At 42.7% G+C, this 22,741-nt stretch overlaps 1 protein-coding gene across 1 annotated transcript in view; it reads right to left on the reverse strand.

Moving 5' to 3' along the window:
- Positions 1 to 14,833: 14,833 nt before the first annotated feature.
- Positions 14,834 to 22,741, reverse strand: part of psmf1 (proteasome inhibitor subunit 1) — a 34,160-nt gene continuing 26,252 nt past the window's right edge. The window contains exons 5-7 of the mRNA XM_078418878.1: positions 20,987 to 21,040; positions 16,600 to 16,758; positions 14,834 to 14,994 (exon numbers count right to left, since the gene is read on the reverse strand). Coding sequence (XP_078275004.1) covers positions 14,943 to 14,994; positions 16,600 to 16,758; positions 20,987 to 21,040 — 265 coding nt within the window. The 3' untranslated portion in view covers positions 14,834 to 14,942. The remainder of the gene's footprint in view (positions 14,995 to 16,599; positions 16,759 to 20,986; positions 21,041 to 22,741) is intronic.

Below are 22,741 nucleotides of genomic sequence, written 5' to 3' on the forward strand. Positions count from 1 at the left end.
CTACCCCTTATTCTTAAACTGTGGTTCCTGGTTCTGGACTCCCCCAACATCGGGAACATGTTTCCTGCATCTAATGTGTCCAATCCCTTAAGAATTTTATATGTTTCTATAAGATCCCCTCTCATCCTAAATTCCAGTGAATACAAGCCCAGTTGCTCCATTCTTTCATCATACCACGGTCCTGCCATCCCGGGAATTAACCTCGTGAACCTACGCTGCACACCCTCAATAGCAAGAATGTCCTTCCTCAAATTAGGAGACCAAAACTGCACACAGTGCTCCAGGTGTGGTCACTTTCTGGATAGGACATTTCTCCCAAATTTTGGCTTTCTATGGCTCTTTGTTGTTCGTTTATTTTTGTTTCGAGATACAGCATGGAAACAGGCCCTTCAGCCCACTGAGTCCATGCTAACCATCGATCACCTGTTCACACTAAGTATCACAAAATGCTGAGTAACTCAGCAGGTCAGGCAGCATCTAGGAGAGAAGGAATGGGTGACGTTTCGGGTCGAGACCCTTCTTCGGACCCTTCTTCAGTCTGAAGAAGGGTCTCGACCCGAAACGTCACCCATTCCTTCTCTCCTAGAAGGTCTGAAGAAGGGTCTCGACCTGAAACGTCACCCATTCCTTCTCTCCTAGATGCTGCCTGACCGGCTGAGTTACTCCAGCATTTTGTGATACCGTCGATTTGTACCAGCATCTGCAGTTATTTTCCTACACCTGTTCACACTAGTTCTGTTGTCCCACTTTCTCATACACTCCCTACACACATGGGGCAATTTACAGTGGGACAATTAACCTACTCTGTGGGAGTAACCATGGACTCTGTGGGCCTGTATCTTTCAATCAATCAATTCAACCAATCTTCATCATTTTGAAGATCGATATATAAGTTGCATTGAGCATTCTCTTTCTTGGTACTTTGACATAGAACATCGAACAGTACAGCATAGGAACAGGCCATTTGGCTCATAATGTCTGTGCTGAACATGATGTCGAGGCTTACTCTTATCTGCCTGCATGTAACTCATATCTCTCCACTTCCCGCATATCCATATGGCTATCCTAAAATCTCTTAAACAACACTATTTTGAAAAGATAGTTTAAACAGGCTTTCCTGACAGTTGTGATTGCAGTGCTGGGATTATCTGTAGATATCGTGCCTTCATATCCTTTCAAGGCAAGTTGTGGCAATTCAGAAAGGCTCCCTTAGCATCTGGCATGAGGCAGCAAGTCGATTAGCAAAGGACTGCAACAACTTGCTGCATTGCACTCTTAAATTGATTGAGGATGAGGTGGCAAAGTTCACTGACACATTAGCATGTAGTTTAATGAACTGTTGTGAACCGAGTTACACTGAAAAGCTTTGTTTTGCATGTTATCCAAACAGATCAGATATACTATACATAAATATAATCAAGTCAAACTCATAGTCATAGATTCATAGAGGCTGCAGCGGTAGAGTTGCTGCCTTAAAGCGCTTACAGCACCAGAGACCCTGGTTCGATCCCGACAACGAGTACTGTCTGTACGGAGTTTGTACGTTCTCCCCGTGACTGTGTGGGTTTTCTCCGTGATCTCCGTTTTTTTCCCCACACTCCAAAGACGTAAAGGTTTGTAGCTTAATTGGCTTGGTATAAATGTAAAATTCTCCCTATTGTGCATAGGATATTGTTAGTGTGCGGGGATCACTGGTCGGTGTGGACTCGATGGGCTGAAGGGTCTGATTCCGCACTGTATCTCTGAAACTGAAACCATAGAATCATACAGCATGCAAATAGACCATTTGGCCTACCTTGCCCATGCTAACCAAGGTGCCCCATCTACACTAGCCCCATATCCCTCTATGGACCAAACATACATCTCTCTATATATTTCCTATCCATGTACCTGTCCAAGTGTTTTAAATAGACAATAAGTAGAGCATAGGGGAAGATAACAGAGTGCATAATATGGTTCTCAGCATTATAGAGCATCAGTTCCACACACAAAGTCCAATGTCCGCAATGGGTTTGGGAGGAATCGGACAGTACCATAGCTTATGAAAGAGAGGGGAAGAAGCTGTTCCTGAGTCTGGTGGTGCGTGCTTTCAAGCCTCCGTACCTTCTGCCAGATGGGAGCTGGGAGAAAATGGAATGGCCGGCATGAGGCATCTTTGAAATTGATGTTATTGAAACTGAACCAAGACCAGAATACAAGCTTTATTCACCTTTCCCCTGACCGGGGTGAAAGGCTCATGTGTCAAAATATTAATCAAATTACCAACTAAGTGGAATGGCTTCTTAACTTTAACACAATTATTACGTGAGTGAGAGATCTATTTCTGAGCTGCAGTGCCAAGTCTGAGATGAATATCACAGCCAGCTGTACACCACCCAGCTGTAAGAAAATCTCATTATAAATAGTGGGATCGGTTGGATTATCTTAACAGCCAAACACACGTTATCAGAGTGGAGAAGGGGCTGAAAGTAATTTAGATGAAGATAAGAACAATAATAATTGCAGAATGCTGAGCCAAACAAATCCTTTGAACAAGGAACTGCAGATGCTGCTACACAAAACAAGACACAAAGTGCTAGAGGAAAGCAGTGGATCACGTAGCATTTCAGGGAAATATGGATAGGCGCGCTTTAATTTCGGGATCCTTCTTCAGATGGAGATTGTAGTGGGGGGAGAAAGCTAGAAGAGAGGTAAGCCATGTAAAAGAGGGCGCTACAAAGCCTGGTAAGTGATACAGGTGAGGAGGCTTTTGATAGGCAGATGGTTGGACAGAGGCCAGAGACCTTGAGTGCTGTTTATGTGGAGTTTGTGCATTCTCCCTGAGTCCGTGTGGGTTTCCTCCTGGTGCTCCGGTTTCAATAGACAATAGGTGCAGGAGTAGGCCATTCGGCCCTTCGAGCCAGCACCACCATTCAATGTGATCATGGTTTCCTCCCACATTCCAAAGTTGTGTGGGATTATAGGATAATTAGACCTCAAATAATTACCTCTAGTGTATAGAGAGTGGGTGTGTAAATGGGTTAACATAAAACTAATGAGAACGGGTGATCGATGGTCGGCATGGACTTGGTGGGCCGAAGGGCCTGTTTCCATGCTGTATCTTTCAATCAATCAATTGTTTGTTGATCCAGTATTCTGAACATGATTTTGGACCATTCAAATTAAAGTGGAAATTTTATGTGGCTATAAATGAGGGGAATGTGGGATTCTGATGCCTCTTTAGTGCAAAAAAAGTGACTAATAAATCCAGAGCAAAACACAAAGTGCTGGAGGAATTCAGTGGGTCAGGCATCATCCGTGGACAGAATGGACAGATGGTGTTTCGGGTCGGGACTCTTTTTCAGAAATCCAGAATACATGAGAGAAGAAGAGGTAGATAGAATGAAATAGTGATAGGTTAAAATGAGACAAATGGGAAAAAATGAGAACAACCACTAACTTCAACTGAGTTATCAGCTAAATTATGAACTCAGGTGTTGAGGCAATAAGAGTAAGTTAGGTTCACTTCCCAGTCTCTCGCAGTAGTCAAGGGTGAATTAGTTAAAATCCATCTTATCTCCCCATCAGAGTGACATTTCCGGGATTCAGATACTTGCACTGATTATCAGTGTTACAAATATCTCTCTCCACAGATGGACTTGTAATCAATAATAGTCTATTTGGCCAGGACGAGTTGCACTGGCTGCAATGCATGAGATTACCACATTATCACACGACGAATGATTAGATCTGATTCAGTCGAGCTGGCAGATTAATGGCTATTTCTGTCAGTGCAGAATCAACAGTGCTACTCAACAGTGAAACAAACCCAGTCCCTCTCATTCATTTATTTTTCAGAAATGTTCAGAATATTTTACCATAAAATAGGACTTTAAATATTCCCAACTCAACCCCCACACAATAATTTGTATTTAATATGGTCCAGAATACACATTGGATATTCGCCTGACTGCGGTAGGATTTAGAATTGTAAATGCATATGCATGGCACAGTGGCACAGCTGGTAGAGCTGGTAGAGCTGCTGCCCCATCGCGCCAGAGACCCTGGTTCGATACTGACCTTGGATGTGGAGTTTGCCCGTTCTCCCTGTGACCACATGAGTTTCCTCCAGATGTTCCTGTTTCCTCTCACAGACTTGCAGGTTTGTTGATTAAATGGCCCTCTGTAAATAATCTTTCATGTGTAGAGAGTGGATGAGAAAGTGGGATAAAATAGAATTAGTGTGAACGGGTGATTGATGGTCAGCGTGGACTTGATGGGCCGAAGGGCCCGTTCCTATGCTGTATCTCTAAACTAAACAAAACTAGACATAACGGAGAAGGGTTTCTTTTGTTTCTTTCAGCCTATTGCAGGCACATACAACTCTCTGCTTTAAAAAATATGCCTCGAATCTCTATTAAAATTCCCATCTTTTGACCTTAAACCTATACCTTCTAGTATTGGTTATTTACACCCTGGGAAAAAGGTTTTGACTGTCTACCTATCACTGTCTCTCATAATTTTATATACTTCTAACAGCTCACACCTCAGCCTCTGGTGATTGAGAGAAAACAATTATCTTTATTGCTAATACCTTCCAATCCAGGCAACATCCTGGTAAACCTCTTTTCCTACACATTAGGACATGGATATGCAGGGAAGGGGGGGATATGGATTACAGTATGTGCAGGCAGAGGAGATTAGTTTAATTTGGCATCATGTTCAGCACAGGCATTGTGGGCTGAAGGGCCTGTTTCTGGGCTGTACAGTTCTATGTTCTACCCCATCAGCTTATTGAAAGACGACTGTAATACACCCTGACAGGTGGAGCGAGTTGATTTTAGCCCCATGCAGTGAATTTGTCTCAGTTACTTCAGTCAGTCAAACTGCCTCTTTTAGTTATACTCTAGTTGGCATGAGTAACTGTAAAATGTAAGCCAATTCTTTACAGTTTAAGCATTGCCATTTACCAGGCTCCTATTTCTCACAGATAAATCAAGTGCATTAAAGTAATATTTGTGGATTTTATAACCACTCGTGTGTTCTGCAGTTAGCTGCGAGGCATTGCAATAGAATGAGTTGAATCTGAACAAATTTACACAAAGGATGGTGGGCATATGGAACGAGCTGCCGGAGGAGGTAGTTGAGGCAGGTACTATCACAATATTTAAGAAATATTTAGACAGGTACATGGATAGGACAGGTTTACAGGGATATGGGCCAAACACAGGCAAGTGAGACTAGTGTAGATGGGACATGTTGGTCGTGTGTGGGCAAGCTGGGCCAATGGGCATGTTTCCACGCTGTATGACTCTATTACTCTGACTCTAAATGGTTCCACTTAAGCAAGGTTTATCCAAGCTTTAGATTCTGCAAACAACAGGACAACCTGTCTGTAAAAACGATTTACCTTGCACATGCACAGCGCCTCTGACTGAACATACAACATAGAACGGGTTCACCTGCACCTCCTCCAACCTCATCTATTGTATCTGCTGCTCTAGATGTCAACTTATTTACATCGGCGAAACCAAACGCAGGCTCGGCGATCGCTTCGCTCAACACCTGCGCTCGGTCCGCGTTGGCCAAACTGATCACCCGGTGGCTGAGCACTTCAACTCCCCCTCCCATTCCCAGTCTGACCTTTCTGTCATGGGCCTCCTCCAGTGCCATAGTGAGGCCCACCGGAAATTGGAGGATCAGCACCTCATATTTCACCTGGGCAGCTTGCAGCCCAGTGGTATGAACATCGACTTCTCCAACTTTAGATAGTTCCTCTGTCCCCCTCTTCCCCTCCCCCTTCCCAGATCTCCCTCTATCTTCCTGTCTCCACCTATATCCTTCCTTTGTCCCGCCCCCCTGACATCAGTCTGAAGAACTGTTGGGCGGCACGGTAGCGCAGCGGTAGAGTTGCTGCTTTACAGCGAATGCAGCGCCGGAGACTCAGGTTCGATCCTGACTACGGGTGCTGCACTGTAAGGAGTTTGTACGTTCTCCCCGTGACCTGCGTGGGTTTTCTCCGAGATCTTCGGTTTTCTCCCACACTCCAAAGACGTACAGGTATGTAGGTTAATTGGCTGGGTAAATGTAAAAAAATTGTCCCTAGTGGGTGTAGGATAGTGTTAATGTACGGGGATCGCTGGGCGGCACGGACTTGGAGGGCCGAAAAGGCCTGTTTCCGGCTGTATATATATGATATGATATGATAAGGGTCTCGACCCGAAACATCACCCATTCCTTCTCTCCTGAGATGCTGCCTGACTGCTGAGTTACTCCAGCATTTTGTGAATAAATACCTTCGATTTGTACCAGCATCTGCAGTTATTTTCTTGTACAACATAGAACTGTACAGTACAGGAACAGGCCTTTCGGCCCACAATGTCTGTGCCGAACATGATGCCAAGACCAACTCTTATCTGTCTGCACAAAATCCAGATCCTTCCATTCCCTGCATGTCTATGTGCTTATCCAAAAATCTCTCAAACGACACTATTATATCTGCCTCCACCACCACCCCTGGCAGCACATTCCAGGCACCTAGCACCTTCTACGTTAAAACTTGCCCCGCGCATCTCCTTTGAACGTTGCCCCTTTCATCTTTGAAATGCCTCATAATTTTATATACTTCCGACAGGCCTCCACTCAACTTCCGGCGGTCCATTGAAAACTATACATATTTAGGTTAGTTGAGAGATACAACATGGAAATCAGCCCTTCGGCCCGCCGAGTCCACATCGGCCATCAATCACCCATTCACACTAGTTCTATGTTATCCCACTTTCTCATCCACTTCCTGTGCACTAGGAGCAATTTACAGAGGCCAATTAATCTACAAATCCACAAGTCTTCGGGCCATGGGAAGAAACGAGAGCGCCCAGAGGTCACAGGGAGAACATGCAAACTCCACACAGACAGTACCCGAGGTCAGGATCGAACCTGGGTCTCTGGCGCTGTGAAGCAGCAGCTCTACCAGCTGCATCGCTGTGCCGCCCTTAAATCCAAGTCTGTCCAACCTCTCCCTGAAGCTATTACTCTCTAATCCAGGTGTCATTCCAGTTAACCTCCTTTTCAGTATTTCTGAAGGTGAATGGCAATTGAGAGTGAGTGGCCTCTCACTCAAGACTGCAGTAACTGAGAGTGATCCATTGCATGGAGTGAAGGTGAGAGTCCACCATCCCTGCCCTGTGTAAACTGAAACGTCCCAACTCACCCCACCCCAACTAGAGAATGGGAGACAATCTGACTGCTTAATTGTCAGCCCAGCAATATGAATGTTGATTTCTCTAATTTCCAGTAACTCCTACATTCCCTCCCTCCCCCACTTCTACTGCAGTCTAAAGAAGGGTTCCGACCCGGTAACATCACCTATTCGTTTTCTCCAGAGATGCTGCCTGACCCGTTGAATTACACCAGCATTTTGTGTCTCTTCTGTTTAATCGTCCGTGTTACTGATCCCAGCCTCTCTCCAGATTATAAAAAAATTAATTTTAATTTTCCCTCTATCAAAATAATTTTGAAATTTTCTATTGATTTGCCCCTCAGCCTTCTCTACAGTGGCTTAAAATACTGATGGACTTCTGCAGTTTCTCAGAAGGCTAGAGGGCATTGCTTTCAGGTGAGAGGGGCAAAGTTTAAGGCAGATGTGCAGGGCACAGAGGATGGTGGGTACCTGAAAGGCATTGCCGAGGGTGGTGGTGGAGGTACATTTAGGAGGCTTTTAGAAGGGCACATGGATATCCATAGCGAACAGATATGGATCAGGCGCAGGCAGAGAAGTTTCACTTAATTTAGCATCATTGTGGGCTGAAGAGCTTGTTTCTGTGCTGTTTGTTCTATGTCCTATGTTCAGTAGACTTTAGACTTTAGAGATACAGTGAGGAAATAGGCCCTTCTGCCCACTGAGTCCGCACTGACGGAAGCCAATTAACTTAGAAACATGTACGTATTTGGAGTATGGGTGGAAACAGGATCAATCTGAGAAAACCCACGCAGCCACAGGGAGAACGTACAAACTCCGTACAGACAAAACCCGTAGTGAGGATCGAACACGGGTCTCTGGTGCTGTATGGCAGCAACTCTACTGCTGCACCAGTGTCGCCCACACTTAACAAGAGTGTAGACACTTAAAGAAGCCTTCGACATTTGGGGGTGGAGTTAAGTAGGATGGGACACAAACACACACACCAATGAAATCTGCCAATCACTCCCCTCATCTGAAGGCTCCTGATCCGAAACGTCACCCATCGATGTTCTCTGAGCTGCTAGTTACTCCCGCACTTTGTGTTTTATTTAGTTATGAATAAGGTGATTGATTGTAAACCTGCTAAAATATTTCTGAATTATTTCTAAAATATTATCAGATATCATTAGAAGAGCAAGTTATTTGCAATGTTGCAAAAGGCTTATGAATGGTATTATCTGATTTGATTGGATTGCATGCAAAAGAAAGCTTTTCAGTCTGAAGGATGCCGATACAAAACGTCACCTGTTCTATGTTGTCCATAGATGCTGCATGACCTGATGAGTAACTCCAACACTTTGTCTTTTCACTCTACCTGTAAAACTAAACCAGAAACCAAACACAGGCTGACTGTTCCTCATTGTTCATGTTATTCTCAGTGCTTGTTTGTTTTTGTAAATGCCTTTGCGGGGATAGTCTTTTCTAATGACATCCTGCAATTCCAAAAGATGTGTGGGTTTGTAGATTAATTGGCCCTCTGTAAATTGCCCCTTGTGTGCAGGGAGCAGATGCGGAAGTGGGATAACATTGAATAGTGTGAATGGATGATGGATGGTCGGCGTGGACCCGGTTGATCGAATGACCTGTTGCCATATCGTATCTCTGAACTCTAAACCAAATTAAACGACGTTTTTCATTTCTGCGACCCTGAATTTCATAAGTTCAGACGTATCAGAGCAGAATTAGGCCATTGGGCCCATCAAGCCTACTCCACCATTCAATCATGGCTGATTTATTTTTTCCTCTCAACCGCATTCTCCGGCATGCAAGAATGGATTCAGCTACAATGTATTCAGAATGTACAATGCATTGTTGCATGCATTCATGTATGCAAGAATGTTTTCAGCAATACATGCGACAATGTATTCAGCAATGCATTGAACAATACATTCAGCAATACTTGCAAGAATGTATTCATCAATGCATGTAACAATGTATTCAGCAAAGCAGTGACTCTTGCAGCAAAGCATGCAACCACCTGGTCAGGAAAATGTTCATCACGTCTGCGAATTCTCGTCATCTTTGTTCTCCCTCTCTGGACTCGAGTCCTTGCTCCCTGCACCAACAGGAAAATCTTCCCACCACTCACTCAGTCCAGACCCCTCGTCATTTTATACACTTCCATCAATCTTCCCTCAGCCTTCTCTTCTTCAAATGGAGCAGACCAACCTTGCTGACCTATTCTAGCTGTAATCCCTCATACCAGGAACCATTCTCATGTCTTTCCTGGACTCTCTGTAATCCTTTCACAACTGCCCGAGGATGAAACCAGAATTCAACACAATACTCCAGCTGAGAACGGATCAATACTCAGCAAGGTTTCCCTGCTTTTAGAGTCGTTGCCTCGATTGTGTTTGCCTTCATAACTACTTTCTTAATCTTTTCATAGTCATAATCATTAGAGTCATATAGGAAACAGGCCCTTTGGCTCAACTTGCCCACGCCGACCAACATGTCACATATACACGAATCCCACCTACCCCGCGCTTAGTCAGTAACCCTCTAAACCTGTCCTATCCTTGTACCTGTCCAATTGTCTCTTAAATGTTATGATAGAACCTGCCTCAACTACTTCCTCTGGCAGCACGTTCCATATACCCACCACCCCTTGTATAAAAATAAAATCCCCTCGGGTTCCTATTAAATCTTTCCCCCCTCAACTTTTCCTGTAGGTTCACTGGTAGAGGGGGTGAATGGTAACAGTGGTGGATGGAATGCCAGTCAAACTGGATTCCTTGTGTGGATGATGTTGAGTTTCTAGTGGGTATTTGGGACTGGACTTCTACAGCCAACGGAAGAGATTCCATAGCCCCCCTTATTTGTAGACTTTTAGTATTTTGAGATATAGCACGTAAACAGGCCTTTCGGCCCACCGAGTCCACGCCCATCAGCGATCACCCCCTGCATTAGCACTATCCTGCACACTAAGGACAAGTTACAATTTTACCAAAGCCAATGAACCTATAACCCTATGAATCTTTGGAGTGTGGGAGGAAACCGGAGAATACCCATGCAGGTCACGGGGAGAATGTACAAACTCCATACCGTAGTCACGATCGAACCCTCAGTAACCCCTCCTAAACCCCAATATTGATGGTAGAGAATATTGCTTTGGATTGTCAAGGGTAGGTGTTCAGATTCCCTTGTCACAGAAGGAGATTGGCTGTCAACCTTGTAGGATAAATATTAATTGTCATTATTGTTGTTCTTGAACATTAAAACATAATCGGTGGAAATATCAGTTACGCACATGCAGCTTGATGGGCTGAATGGTCTCCTTCTGTGTTGTACTACACAGATCCTGAGGATGCATTGTAGGCATTGGTGGAGTTTAACCATAGGGGTTGTGTGAGATTGGAAGGAGCAATATACTGTATATTAGCAGATAGAGAGGGTAAAGACATGATCTGGCTTGGGGGTCATGATTTGCTTGGAGAATTTTATTTTTTATCATAGTCATTGTAATAAAGCATGTAAAGAGGCCCTTCAGCCCAACTTGCCCATACCAATCAAGATGCTCCTTCTACATTGATCCTACCTGCCCATGTTTGGCCCATATTCCTCTAAACATTTCCTATCCATGTACATGTCCAAATGTCTTTTAAAGCAGGAAAATAACTGTAGATGCTGGTACAAATCGAAGGTATCACAAAATGTTGGAGTAACTCAGCGGGTCAGGCAGCATCTCTGGAGAGAAGGAATGGGTGATGTTTCGGGTCGAGACCCTTCTTCAGACTGATATGGACATAAATGTCTTATAAATGTTGTAATAGTACCTGCCTCTACTATCTCCTTCAGCAGCTTGTTCCATATACCCACCATCCTCAGATGCCCCTCAGATAATTTCTGCCCTCAGTCATCCAGCAGGGGAACCATCGTGGCACAGCTCTTCTGCCCTTTTCCCTGCACTGGGCTCGACCCCAGGGCTTGATAGTTAAGGCCGAGTGGGGGTTAGGCCAAGCTTACAGTCTGTAGCGGTGAACACTTCTGTTGCATCGACAGCTGCTGAATAATTATTACCCGGGAGCAAATGCAGAATCATTTCAACCCACTCTAATTGACCCATAACTCCAATAGGATATGATTGACCCAAATCTTTTCCTACCTGAATCCTAATTAAAAAGTCACTACACCAATCGTCATTGAATTTTAAAACATAACCACGTGTGAAAGATTAAAAATCGTAATGCAGTCTCTCACCTCCTTGAGCTGTGTCGATACATATCTCATTGAGGGAGCCTGCTTCAGTTCTAGTGGCTTATGAAGGCATTAAAATTATGTATATTTAATAAGGTCAAAGCAGTAAATTTTAAATTCATTGTTGAAGGAACAAGTCAAAAGGCAACATATTCTTAAATCCAGACAACTGCCATTGCATCAGTGGATTAGCAGCCAAAGGCTGGGTCCGCATTCATTCAAAATGTCACAAATGCAAAGAGTGTGTGTTACACACAGAGGATTGCTTTGCAGCCTGGAACCTTTTATCGTGGAGAGTAGTTGGGTGGAATGCTGCAGGGAGACATTTTTGAAAGGAGAGTTGAATTAAATGTTAAAAGTAGGGACTATGGAAGAGACATAGCTGGAAACAGGCCCTTCGACACACCCTGTCCATGCTGACCAAGTTGGCATTCTGGGCTAGTCCCATTTGCCTGCATTTTGACCACATCCATCTAAACCCCCCCCCAATCCCTTTCACCCTTTGGGATTGTTTGCATCTATTTGATGGAGGGAGCAGTTTAACCCAAGCAGCACCTCTCTCGGGTCTCCCTTGGTATTACATTACGTCCTAACCTCAATTATGCGTTCCATCTCTATGAAATGGGCTTTAACCCAAACTAGAACTTTCCACCGACTGGTTAGCACGCAATAAAAAGCTTTACACTGTACTTTGGCTCATGTGATAATAAACTAAACTAACTCACCTCCCTCTATCTCACAGGCAAAGTTACGAACACAGGGCCAATTGAACAGTTTAATCCGAGAATATACCTATCCATACAAACAATTTTTTCTGGTAAAACATTGTTTTTAATGTACAAATGTAACAATGTTGCCACTGCCAAGATATATAACTATAAAAATATCTGCACTGTCTTATCGGCAATGTTAAATACATTTAAATGAGCAGTGCGTGGCCTATAAATGATCAGAACCAGCTAAGGGTCATTACTCTGTTGTCCATGCGTGTGTGGAATTCATAAACATTAAAACTTTAATGTCAATTATGCTCGTTACCCATTATGTGAACTGAAAAACGAATGAAGAAATACTGACTTTAAAATAGTGTATTCATTAAAGAATATTGGGATTTACTTCTTTGCAATTGAGGATGGTCTTAAATTATACATGAATTAAAATGCATAGTTAGAGAATGTTAGGTGCAGACCTCCCACCCCAATAATAAATTGGATCTGAAATTCTAATTACAACTATGGATCGTGATGTCCCAATATACATTGTTTCAAAGTCTCCTACTTGCGTTAATGGCAGCTGGTTATGGACGTTACCCATCAAATCAAACATCTGTAGAATCAGCCATCAAGCTACAATCACCATGGAGATATAATCCCAAGAGAACTATGCTCATGTTTTAATAACTATAATAACCTTAGGATGTCTTAGCGATTACTCTCATAGGACAAATAAATATAAAGAATACTATGAATACTCAGCATCTCTGGCAGTAGCTGTGCAGACAGGAAATGTGTTTACATTTCAAGACAATTACTTTGTTTCAAAACAGGAGAAAAGATTGGAGACCTTACAGGTTTTAAGCAAGTGTAAAGGCAGGGAAAGTTAGAGCGGAGGAAATAACAAGAGCAGAAGCCAGTTGAAAGTTAGTGACAAGAAGAATTGTCCAAAGCAAGAAAGGATGATAATGAAATAAAAAGAGATCTAAAAGACATAAAAATGTGAAAAGCAACAATATTACCAACAGCAGGATGGCACAAGATTATGCAGGGAATGGAGGGTATGGCTTATGTGTAGGCAAATAAAAATTGGTCTTGGGATTATGTTCGGCATAGTCATTGTGGGCCGAAGGGCCTGTTCTTGTGCTATACTGATCCGACATTTCTCAAGTTCACTTTGCTCATAACCTTGCCGCTGGTTAAAATTATTTTAGTTTTGTTTTCTAAGGAACCATTCTCTGAACACTAATACAATTATCCCAGAAATGTGACAGAAGATTTGCAAAACATTTTGCTTGTAACCAATCATTTTTACAAAAGCAATTTCCCGGTTGTTTTTAGTTAGCTGCATGTCAGTGGAAATCCAGAGGAACTGTGAGAATTTACTATTAATGGGTACATTACTGAAATTATGGAGCATTCAGATTTTAAATCCAATTAAGCTTGCAGTTATATCCAGAATGTTGTACTTATCGATAATTTCTTACTCAAAGCCTTAATCTGTCTTTTCCGAAAAGCATCACAATAAATAATGAAGTATTAAAATATATTTTATTGCAGAAAATTAAATTGAAAAAACTCACTTCCCTGAATAGCAGATAAACATCATCACCCAGGGCCTTTGACACAGGAGGTCAATTGATTCATTAGTGGATTTGACACATGAAGCAACGAGACACTGTATTTCAGTGGCAGAAGGGTCAACTACCAGAGGACACAGGTTCCAAGCAGTTTGCAAACGATATGAGAAGATGAGCAGAATTTTGATGGGGAAAGTGCTCTTGGAGTCAGATTAAAACAGCACAGGCACATCGCAAGGAGAACGTGCAAACTCCACACAGACAGTACACAAGGTCAAGATCGAACCCGAGTCTCCGGCACTGTGAGGCAGCAGGTCCAGCAGCTGCACCACTGTGCCGCCAATTGCTTTAGACTTTAGAGATACAACGTAGAAACAGGCACTTCAGCCCACCAAGCCGAAGTGTCGCACCGAGCCGACCGGTGATCATCCCGTACACTAGCACTATCTACACACTAGGGACAATTTACAATTTTTTTACTGAAGCCAATTAACCTACAAACCCACACGTTTTTGGGATGTGGGTGGAAACCAGAGCACCCGGAGAAAACACAGGGAAAATGTCCACACTCCGAGGTCAGGATCGAACCTGGGTCTCGGGGACTGTAAGGCAACAACTCTACTGCTGCACCATTGTGCCACCCTAATTGGTAATTGTTGAACCTTTGGATCTTTGAATGGTAATGATTGAATGCCCGAAAGAGAATTTAAAAAAGTGACAGGAAAGGAATAAGAAATTGGGATGAGTTGGAAAGCTGCATCAAACAGGCCGCCAGGCTGCATGGTCGTACTGTACTGTACGGCTCTGTACAAAATAAGAATCAAGTACATCAACACAAAAGACTAGGAATCAAACTACTCTCTTGTTTCTCCATCAGTTTATTAAGTTTAACAGGGTCACCAAAACCCAAATATTTATGCATTTAACATCACCTGCCTTCCGAAAGAAAATCACAGTGACAACTGCTCAAGTGAACAGCAGCAAGTCAACACTTGGGCCACATGCCACGTACCTGACCAAGTAGTTGGCTGTGCTTAAGAGTTTTACTCGTCGAGTTCATCAACCATAGTGGTTCAGCTGGAGCTGTTAGTCTTCAGAAAGAGATACACAAGAGCAGGTAGCAGTTGTATGATATCCATTTAATCAAAGGTAGGAAAGGCCACAATACTCCACAAACTGTGATTGATGATCGAGGTTTCTTGAAACCAAACGTCTGAGTGGCAAGGTGGGGGATCACATGAATAAGTCGTCGTATCCAGGGGGAGGGAGGTGATCTGGATCAGGGCTGAAAGAGAAAGACGTTTTGTTATCATGTTTGTTAACCTTGTCAAGGACTTCTCTCCTGACTTATTTACTTCCTTTATAGTAAAGCAACCAGAATTATACCCAAGATAGACACAAAGTGCAGAAATAACTCAGCGGGACAGGCAGCTTCTCTGGAATGATGGGTGATATTTTGCGTTGGAACCCTTCTTCACACTGCAAATAATACAGAACTGTACAATTAATAAACCTGCACTGGCAGGCAGCACAGTGAAGCAATGGTAGAGTGCTGCCTTGTAGTGCCAGAGACCGGAGTTCGATCCCGACTACGGGTGGTGTCTGAATGGAGTTTGTACGTTCACCCTGTGACCACGTGGATTTTCTCCGGGTGTTCCGGTTTCCTCCCACATTCCAAAGACATGCAGGTTTGTTGGTTTATTGGCTTCTGTAAATTGCCCCTAGGGTGTAGGATAGAACTAGTGTATGGGATGATTATTGGTCGGCGTGAACTCGGTGGGCTGAAGGGCCTGTTTTCATGCTGTATCTCTAAACTAAACTAAAGACATAAGAAACTGAAGATACTAGAATCTTGAGCAAAACACAAAGAGCTGGAGGAACTCAGCGGGTCAGGCAGCATCTTTGGAGGGAATGGACGATGTTTCGTGTCAGGACCTTTGTTCAGATGGGTCAGAGACTGAAGAATGGTCCCGACCCAAAACATTGTCCATCCATTCCCTCCAGATGCTGCCTGACCCGCTTTGTTCCTTCTACACTTAGTGTCGAGCTATGCACAGTTTCAAATTGGTCTAACCAAAATTCATATGGGCTTAGCATAATTTATTTTGTCCCTTTTGACATAAATGATAGTGCTTAGTTTTTAAAAAAAAGTTTTGCTAATTTGTGACATAACCTTTAATGATTGATGTATTTGTACTTTGAAATTCCTCTAACTCAGCCAGATTTGCACTTTCCATTTAATGAACGACCTCTATTCTTCCCACCAGAATACATCGCTTTGAATTGATCCATGTTAAACTTTGTCTATTTATTTCTTCTGCAAGTTTATTCGTATCATTTTTGGGGGGGGGGGGGGGGCGGAGGGAAGGGGAATCTTCAATAATGACAATCCCTTTCTCCCACACACAGATTGGTGAACTCTGCGAATTTAGACAGTGTGGTCCCGATTCTAGAGTTAACATTCTTAATGTTAATTACCAACAGCAGAGGTCCAGGCTTCGATCCTTTTGAAATATCACCATCAGTATTTCCCCAATGCGAATCACTTCCATTCTCTGCTTTCTGTCTTGCAACAGTAAATTCTACGAATTGTCTCTGACCATTGATTCCCTGACCTTATCTATTTGTCTATTTTGGGTAATTTATCAAGGACCTTTGGAAAATTGTCCTATAATTTATTCTGTGTCTGAAAAGAACATTTTAAGTTGTGTATCTGATCGTGGCAAAAACGATTTTGAATTGCGAATGCAGAAGAATATTCCACACTGACGAATACTGATTCAGAAATGAGTGTTCTACTAGTGTACAGACACACCTACAATTGGACAATTGGTGTTGTATCTGTAAAGGTTTTGCTGAATATGTATTGAGATAAAAACTGCACACGTACTCAGAACGGCCACGTCCAATTGGTCCGAATGGATCAAACCTGGCCCCGGGCGGCACGGCTCCTGGGGGAAGTTGTCCTGGTATTCCCGATGACGGGTCAAAGCCAGAGATCGGTACTCCAGACCTTAATGGATCTACAATCATTCCACCTCTTCGATCACTAGTGAGCAAAGAAGAAACAGAGAAGCACATTAGTAACAGTGTTCAAAAACCTCAAAAACATAATTTAGTGTGTTTCCTAATTGAAGTCACATGGAGACTGGTCCAATAATTGCCCACACCGATGCGACAGCCAAGAAGGCACACTAACGCATCTACTTCCTCAGGAGACTCGGGGAAATTCAGCATATCTCCAATTAATCTCACAAATCTTATTGAAAGATGCTGCCTAGAAAGCACACTGGCAGGTTGGGTCATAGCTTGGTTTGGGAACAGTTCTGGCCAAGACTGCAAGAAATTGCCAAAAGTTGTAGATGCAGCCAAGTGCATCCCAGACCAGACTTCCCACCATTGACTCCATCTATACTTCACACTGCCCCACACCGGTCATTCCTTCATCTCACTGCTCCTGTCTGGCAGAAGGTACAGTAGCTTGAACGCGTGCACCACCAGACTCTGAAAATATGTCTTCCCCTCTGTTCCCTTCTGAATAGTCCTCTCAAAAGCCAGGGTACTGTCTGATTCACCTCTACCCCAATACGGACGTTAGACATTCGATGGAGCTGATGCGCTACGCAGCTGAGAACTATATTCTGCACTATGTATCTTCCCCTTTGGTCTACTTATTTTACTTGAATTGGACTTGATTGTATTTATGTACAGCATATTTGATCTGTTTAGATAGCATGCAAGATAAGGCTTTTCACTGTACCTTGGCACACATGATAATAATAAACCTAAACAAAACCTAGAAATGTAACTGGCAATTTTCCTTTGCTTACACCTCTCAGAATGAACATGCCATCAAGCAGAAGTGAGTGGGATGGGGAAAACACAAAGTGTGATCCAATCACACTGCTCTAATTAGAAACCTGATCAAAGATTTTGAGGCAATTTCTAATTCATTTGCTTTTCAACTAATCGATTGGTGCCATTACTGAGAATTAGGTTAATTTTTTAACAAAGCACAAAGTGCTGGAGTAATTGAACAGGGCAGGCAGAAGCTGGAGAGCATTGATATAGTGCCCTCCATGATGTTTGGGACAAAGACCCATCATTTATTTATTTACCTCTGTACTCCACAATTTGAGATTTGTAATAGAAAAAAAATCACATGTGGTTAAAGTGCACATTGTCAGATTTTATTAAAGGACCTTTTTATACATTTTGGTTTCACCATGTAGAAATTACAGCTGTGTTTACACATAGTCCCCCATTTCAGGGCACCAAATTGTTTGGGACACATGGCTTCACAGGTGTTTGTAATTGCTCAGGTGTGTTTAATTGCCCCCTTGATGCAGGTATAAGAGAGCGCTTAGCACCTAGTCTTTCCTTCAGTCTTTCCATCACCTTTGGAAACTTTTATTGATGTTTATCAACATGAGGACCAATGTGCCAATGAAAGTCAAAGAAGCCATTATGAAACTGAGGAACAAGAATAAAACTATTAGCGACATCAGCCAAACCTTAGGCTTACCAAAATCAATTGTTTGGAACATCATTAAGAAGAAAGAGAGCACTGGTGAGCTTACTAATCGCAAAGGGACTGGCAGGCCAAGGAAGACCTCCACAGCTGATGACAGAAGAATTCTCGCTCTAATAAAGAAAAATCCCCAAACACCTGTCCGACAGACCAGAAACACTCTTCAGGAGTAGATTTGTCATTGACCACTGTCCGCAGATGACTTCATGAACAGAAATACAGAGGCTATGCTGCAAGATGCAAACCACTGGTTAGCTGCAAAAATAGGATGGCCATGTTAGTTTTCCAAGAAATACTTAAAAGATCAACTACAGTTCTGGAAAAAGGTCTTGTGAACAGATGAGATGAAGATTAACTTATATCATAGTGATGGCAAGAGCAACATAAGGAGGAGAGCAGGTTAGTTGACTTCTGTAAATTGTCTTTGGTGTGCAGGATAGTGCTAGTGTATGGTTGGCGCGGACTCGGTGGGCCGTAGAGGCTAGTTTCAACGATGTATCTCTGAAGTCTAAACATTGTACTGATCTATCGCTGTGACCGGTTGCAACTGCCCCATGCACTTTAGATCAGTAATGCATCGTATTACATGCTTTGACACAAATGAGTATGAAATGCATGGTGAAAATCCAAGGATAACTATTGTCAGCAGACATTTTATGCAACACAACCTCGAGGAAGTGAAGGAATTAATGAGTTAGAGTACTGCTAGTTTTGAAGAAACGCAGGTGAAAGTATAATTTTATGCAAAAATGCAAAGATAATAAACATATACTGATGCATTAATCCAGCTGCTAAAAATAATCACTACTTAATTTTTCTGAATGTTTTTTTATCTGCGGGATGTGCAAGTCACAATCAATGCTGGTGTTTACTGTCCAGAAAAAATGGAAAATAATTTTTGGCAGTGCACAGTTAAAGACTGCAGCTGCAATGGTCTTGATGAAAAGGGGAGGTGATTTATTGCTCTTGACTTTCTTAAATTACTGACAATAATGGAGTCTCAGGAATATACCAGGCCTTGCTGCTGTACAGCAGAACGACTGAAAGTGAGGAATTGCAGTTTCTATCTTGTGGTGTGCATTCCATTAGGAAATGCTGTTCATCCAACAAACTGGTCACTGATGCTAAATTGTGGTTTAACATGTGCAACCAGAAAGAACACAGGAGACATTTCAACTTTAACACAAAATGGTAAACTGCCAAGAGTAGAGACAAAGGCTTGTGACAGCCATTTTAAACTGTTACTTTAATGGTACAGTTGGATAGGATAATTCAGGGAGATGTTTATATCTAATTTCATCAAAATCGCTAATACAGAGCTGTTCAATACATTTTATACAGTTGTTCTGACCTGCACTGGCTAATTAAGCAAGGCCTGTGAAATGATATATGCAAGCCCGAACTGCACAGTCAAACGTATAGGTTTTAAAAGATGGAATTTTAAAGCAAGTAAAATATCCAGCAATTAGCAAGGAGTGCAACACTGTCAGAGTTGCTGTCTTTCAGATGGGACAAAACAAGGGTCACTCTAGTCACTCTGACAGCTCCTTAGACGTGCAGCGATATTGGAGATATCCCTGATGTCTTGTTCAATACATGTCTTTCAAATTTATCTGGTCATTATCACAGTGCAGTTTGCATGGACATTAGCTGTCAAATTTACTGTATCATCACTGTGATATTTTTCAGAGCAACTTGGACATAAAACATGATGTTCAGAAAAGCACCGTGGAAAAGTCCTTACCGATGGGAAAGTGGGGCTGACAGACACAAGATAAGAGCTTACACAAGGAACAGCCAGGAATACACTTAAACCAAATGGACTATGAAAGCAGTTTTAGAGAGATCAAAACAAAACCTTACCTATCCATCCCCCATGGAGGGAACAGTGCAGCTCATATGAGGCTTTCAGATATAATAAACACAACCTTAAATATTTCAGTCCAGGAACGCATTACGTACAGATTTTTCTTTTTGTTTTGGAGCATGTGGCATAATAAGCATGAAGATGATGGAGAGGAACAAGACAGGGCATCTAAAAACGCAAAGTGCTGGAGTAACTCCGCAGGTCAGGCAGCATCTCCAGAGAACATGGCTTGGTGATGTTTTGTGTCGGGAAGCTTCTTCAGAGGGAATTTACTCTGATTTGGAATATTCAGGGCAATTGTAACTGAAAACTCAAGCAGGAACTGTAAAACCCTCCAACAGAATCACTAATATCCAAGGTCACAGGTTTCCCGACAAATTGTTGTACAGATAATTCTTGTTAAATTCGAGGCATCCGTAAAACACCTCAGGATATTTTACCATATTAAAGGTACTGTACAGGGCAAACTACTCTTTGGTAAAGAAAACAAAAGGTAGATGCTACGTATCAAAACTAGCAGCAAAAACAGAACATAGAACTGTACAACACAGGAACAGTTGGACCAAAGGGCCTGCTTCCATGCAATGACTAGAAAGGGAGGGAGTGCCAAAGCCAAGGCAGGATCTGAAAATAAGGATGACAATTTCACAAACCTTGTATAACCTTCAATGTTACGTCAGGTACCCAATGTTACAGGCTGGTCGAACTCAAACACATCTAACGTAGGTTCAAAGGTGAATTCAATAACTTTGATTTACGAATGAGATTCGTAAATTTTTATCCTATATTTGGGTCGAGAAACCAGTGTAGAAAATGCAAGTGCACAAATTTTCCTATTTTCAACATTCAAAGGAGAAACAACATGATATAAACACCTACCTAAATGGGTCAAGATCATCTCCCCCCGTTGCAAACGGTGCCATAGGGCCAGACCTAGAGGTTGGGAGTGGTGGAGAGAAAAAGACAATTGTTAGCTGCACAAACGACACAAAGCTTCAACATCCGGGGTGACACAGTGGAGCAGCTAGTAGAGCTGCTGCCTCACAGTGCCAGAGACCTGAGGTCGACCTTGATTTCGGGTGCTGTCTGTGCAGAGTTTGTATGTTCTCCCTGTGACTGTGTGAGTTTACTCCGGGTGCTGTGGTTTCATCTCACATCCAAAAGACGTTCAGGTCTGTAGGCTAATCAGCCTCTGTAAATTGCCCCTAATGTGTGGATATGAGAGTGGATATGAGAGTGGATATGAGAGTGGGATATCGTAGAACCTGCGTGAATAGGTGATCAATGGTGGGTGTAAAGTCGGTGGGCAGAATATACTGTTTCCATGCTGTATCTCTAATCCGAACTAAACTAAATCCCAAACAACATAGTGTCAACTGTGGCAAACTTTTCAAGTAATGAAACAGCCTATAAACATTCTCCCAAATGCACCAGTTGTTCAAATTGTCTCCTGCCACTCCCCAACACACACAATGCATGGAATCTTTAATCCACGAGCAAACAGGTTCATGGAAGTGCAAGCTCCTGTATATTGAAATATGACCGAGATTGACTTGTGTCAGTTTACTTGCTGGGTTAATGGAATATGTTGCAGAATAGTTTTTCTTTGTTTTTAATATATACAGCATGGAAACAGGCCCTTCAGCCCACCAAATCCATATTGATCAATGATCACCTGCACACTAGTTTTATCCTGCACATTAGGGACAATTTACAGAAACCAATTAACCCACAATCTACATGTCTTTTGGAATATGGGAGGAAACCCAAGCATCCAGAGAAAACACACGTAGTCACAGAGAGAACGTACAAACTGGGTTTGTGGGTTTGGCTGGTCTGGATCCACTTTGCTCGCTGGGCAAAATCCTGTATCCTACCACCTCTGGACGTGTAGACACGGATTCAGACCAGTGAAACCCAGAAAGCCAGATAACAGAGAGGAAGAGGCTGTTCCTGAGTCGGGTGTGCACGCTTTCAAGCTTCTGTATGGTCAGGATGGTTTTTTAATTGGCGATTGTAAATTGCTCCTAGTGAGTAGGTAATCTGGGTTGAGTTGATAAGAATGCGGGGAGAATGAAAATGTGATTATTGTAGGATTAGAATAGCTGGGTGGCTGATGGTCAGCATGTACTCAGTGTGAGGAAGGGCCTGTTCCTGCACTGCATCCCTCTCTGATTCTGCCCCAGAGATCCGGGTTTGATCCTGATGTTGGATGCTGTCTGTGTGGTGTTTGCACGTTCCATCTGTGACCGCATGGGTTTCCTCCGGGTGCTCCGGTTTCTTCCCATATCCCAAAGATGTGCGGGTTTGGAGGTCAATTGGCTTCTGTAAATTTCCCCCTAGTCTGTCGGGATTAGATGAGAAACTGGGATAACATAGAACTTATAAACAGGTGATCGATCAATGGTCGGCGAGGACTTGGTGAGCTGAATTGCCTGTTTCCATGCTGTATCTTTCAATCAATGACACTATTTGAAAGATTTTCATTCTTTTTACTAAAAAGTGTTTCATTATTATTTCATCAGCCTTCACACACGGAATGACTGCTAACACTCTAACACTCGAATCGGAGTTGCCCATCATACACTTGCCTCAAATTGACAGCAGCATTAGTGCCTATTCACCCACTTGCAT

Source organism: Rhinoraja longicauda, chromosome 22 (genome assembly GCF_053455715.1).
Source record: "Rhinoraja longicauda isolate Sanriku21f chromosome 22, sRhiLon1.1, whole genome shotgun sequence".
NCBI lineage: Eukaryota > Metazoa > Chordata > Chondrichthyes > Rajiformes > Arhynchobatidae > Rhinoraja > Rhinoraja longicauda.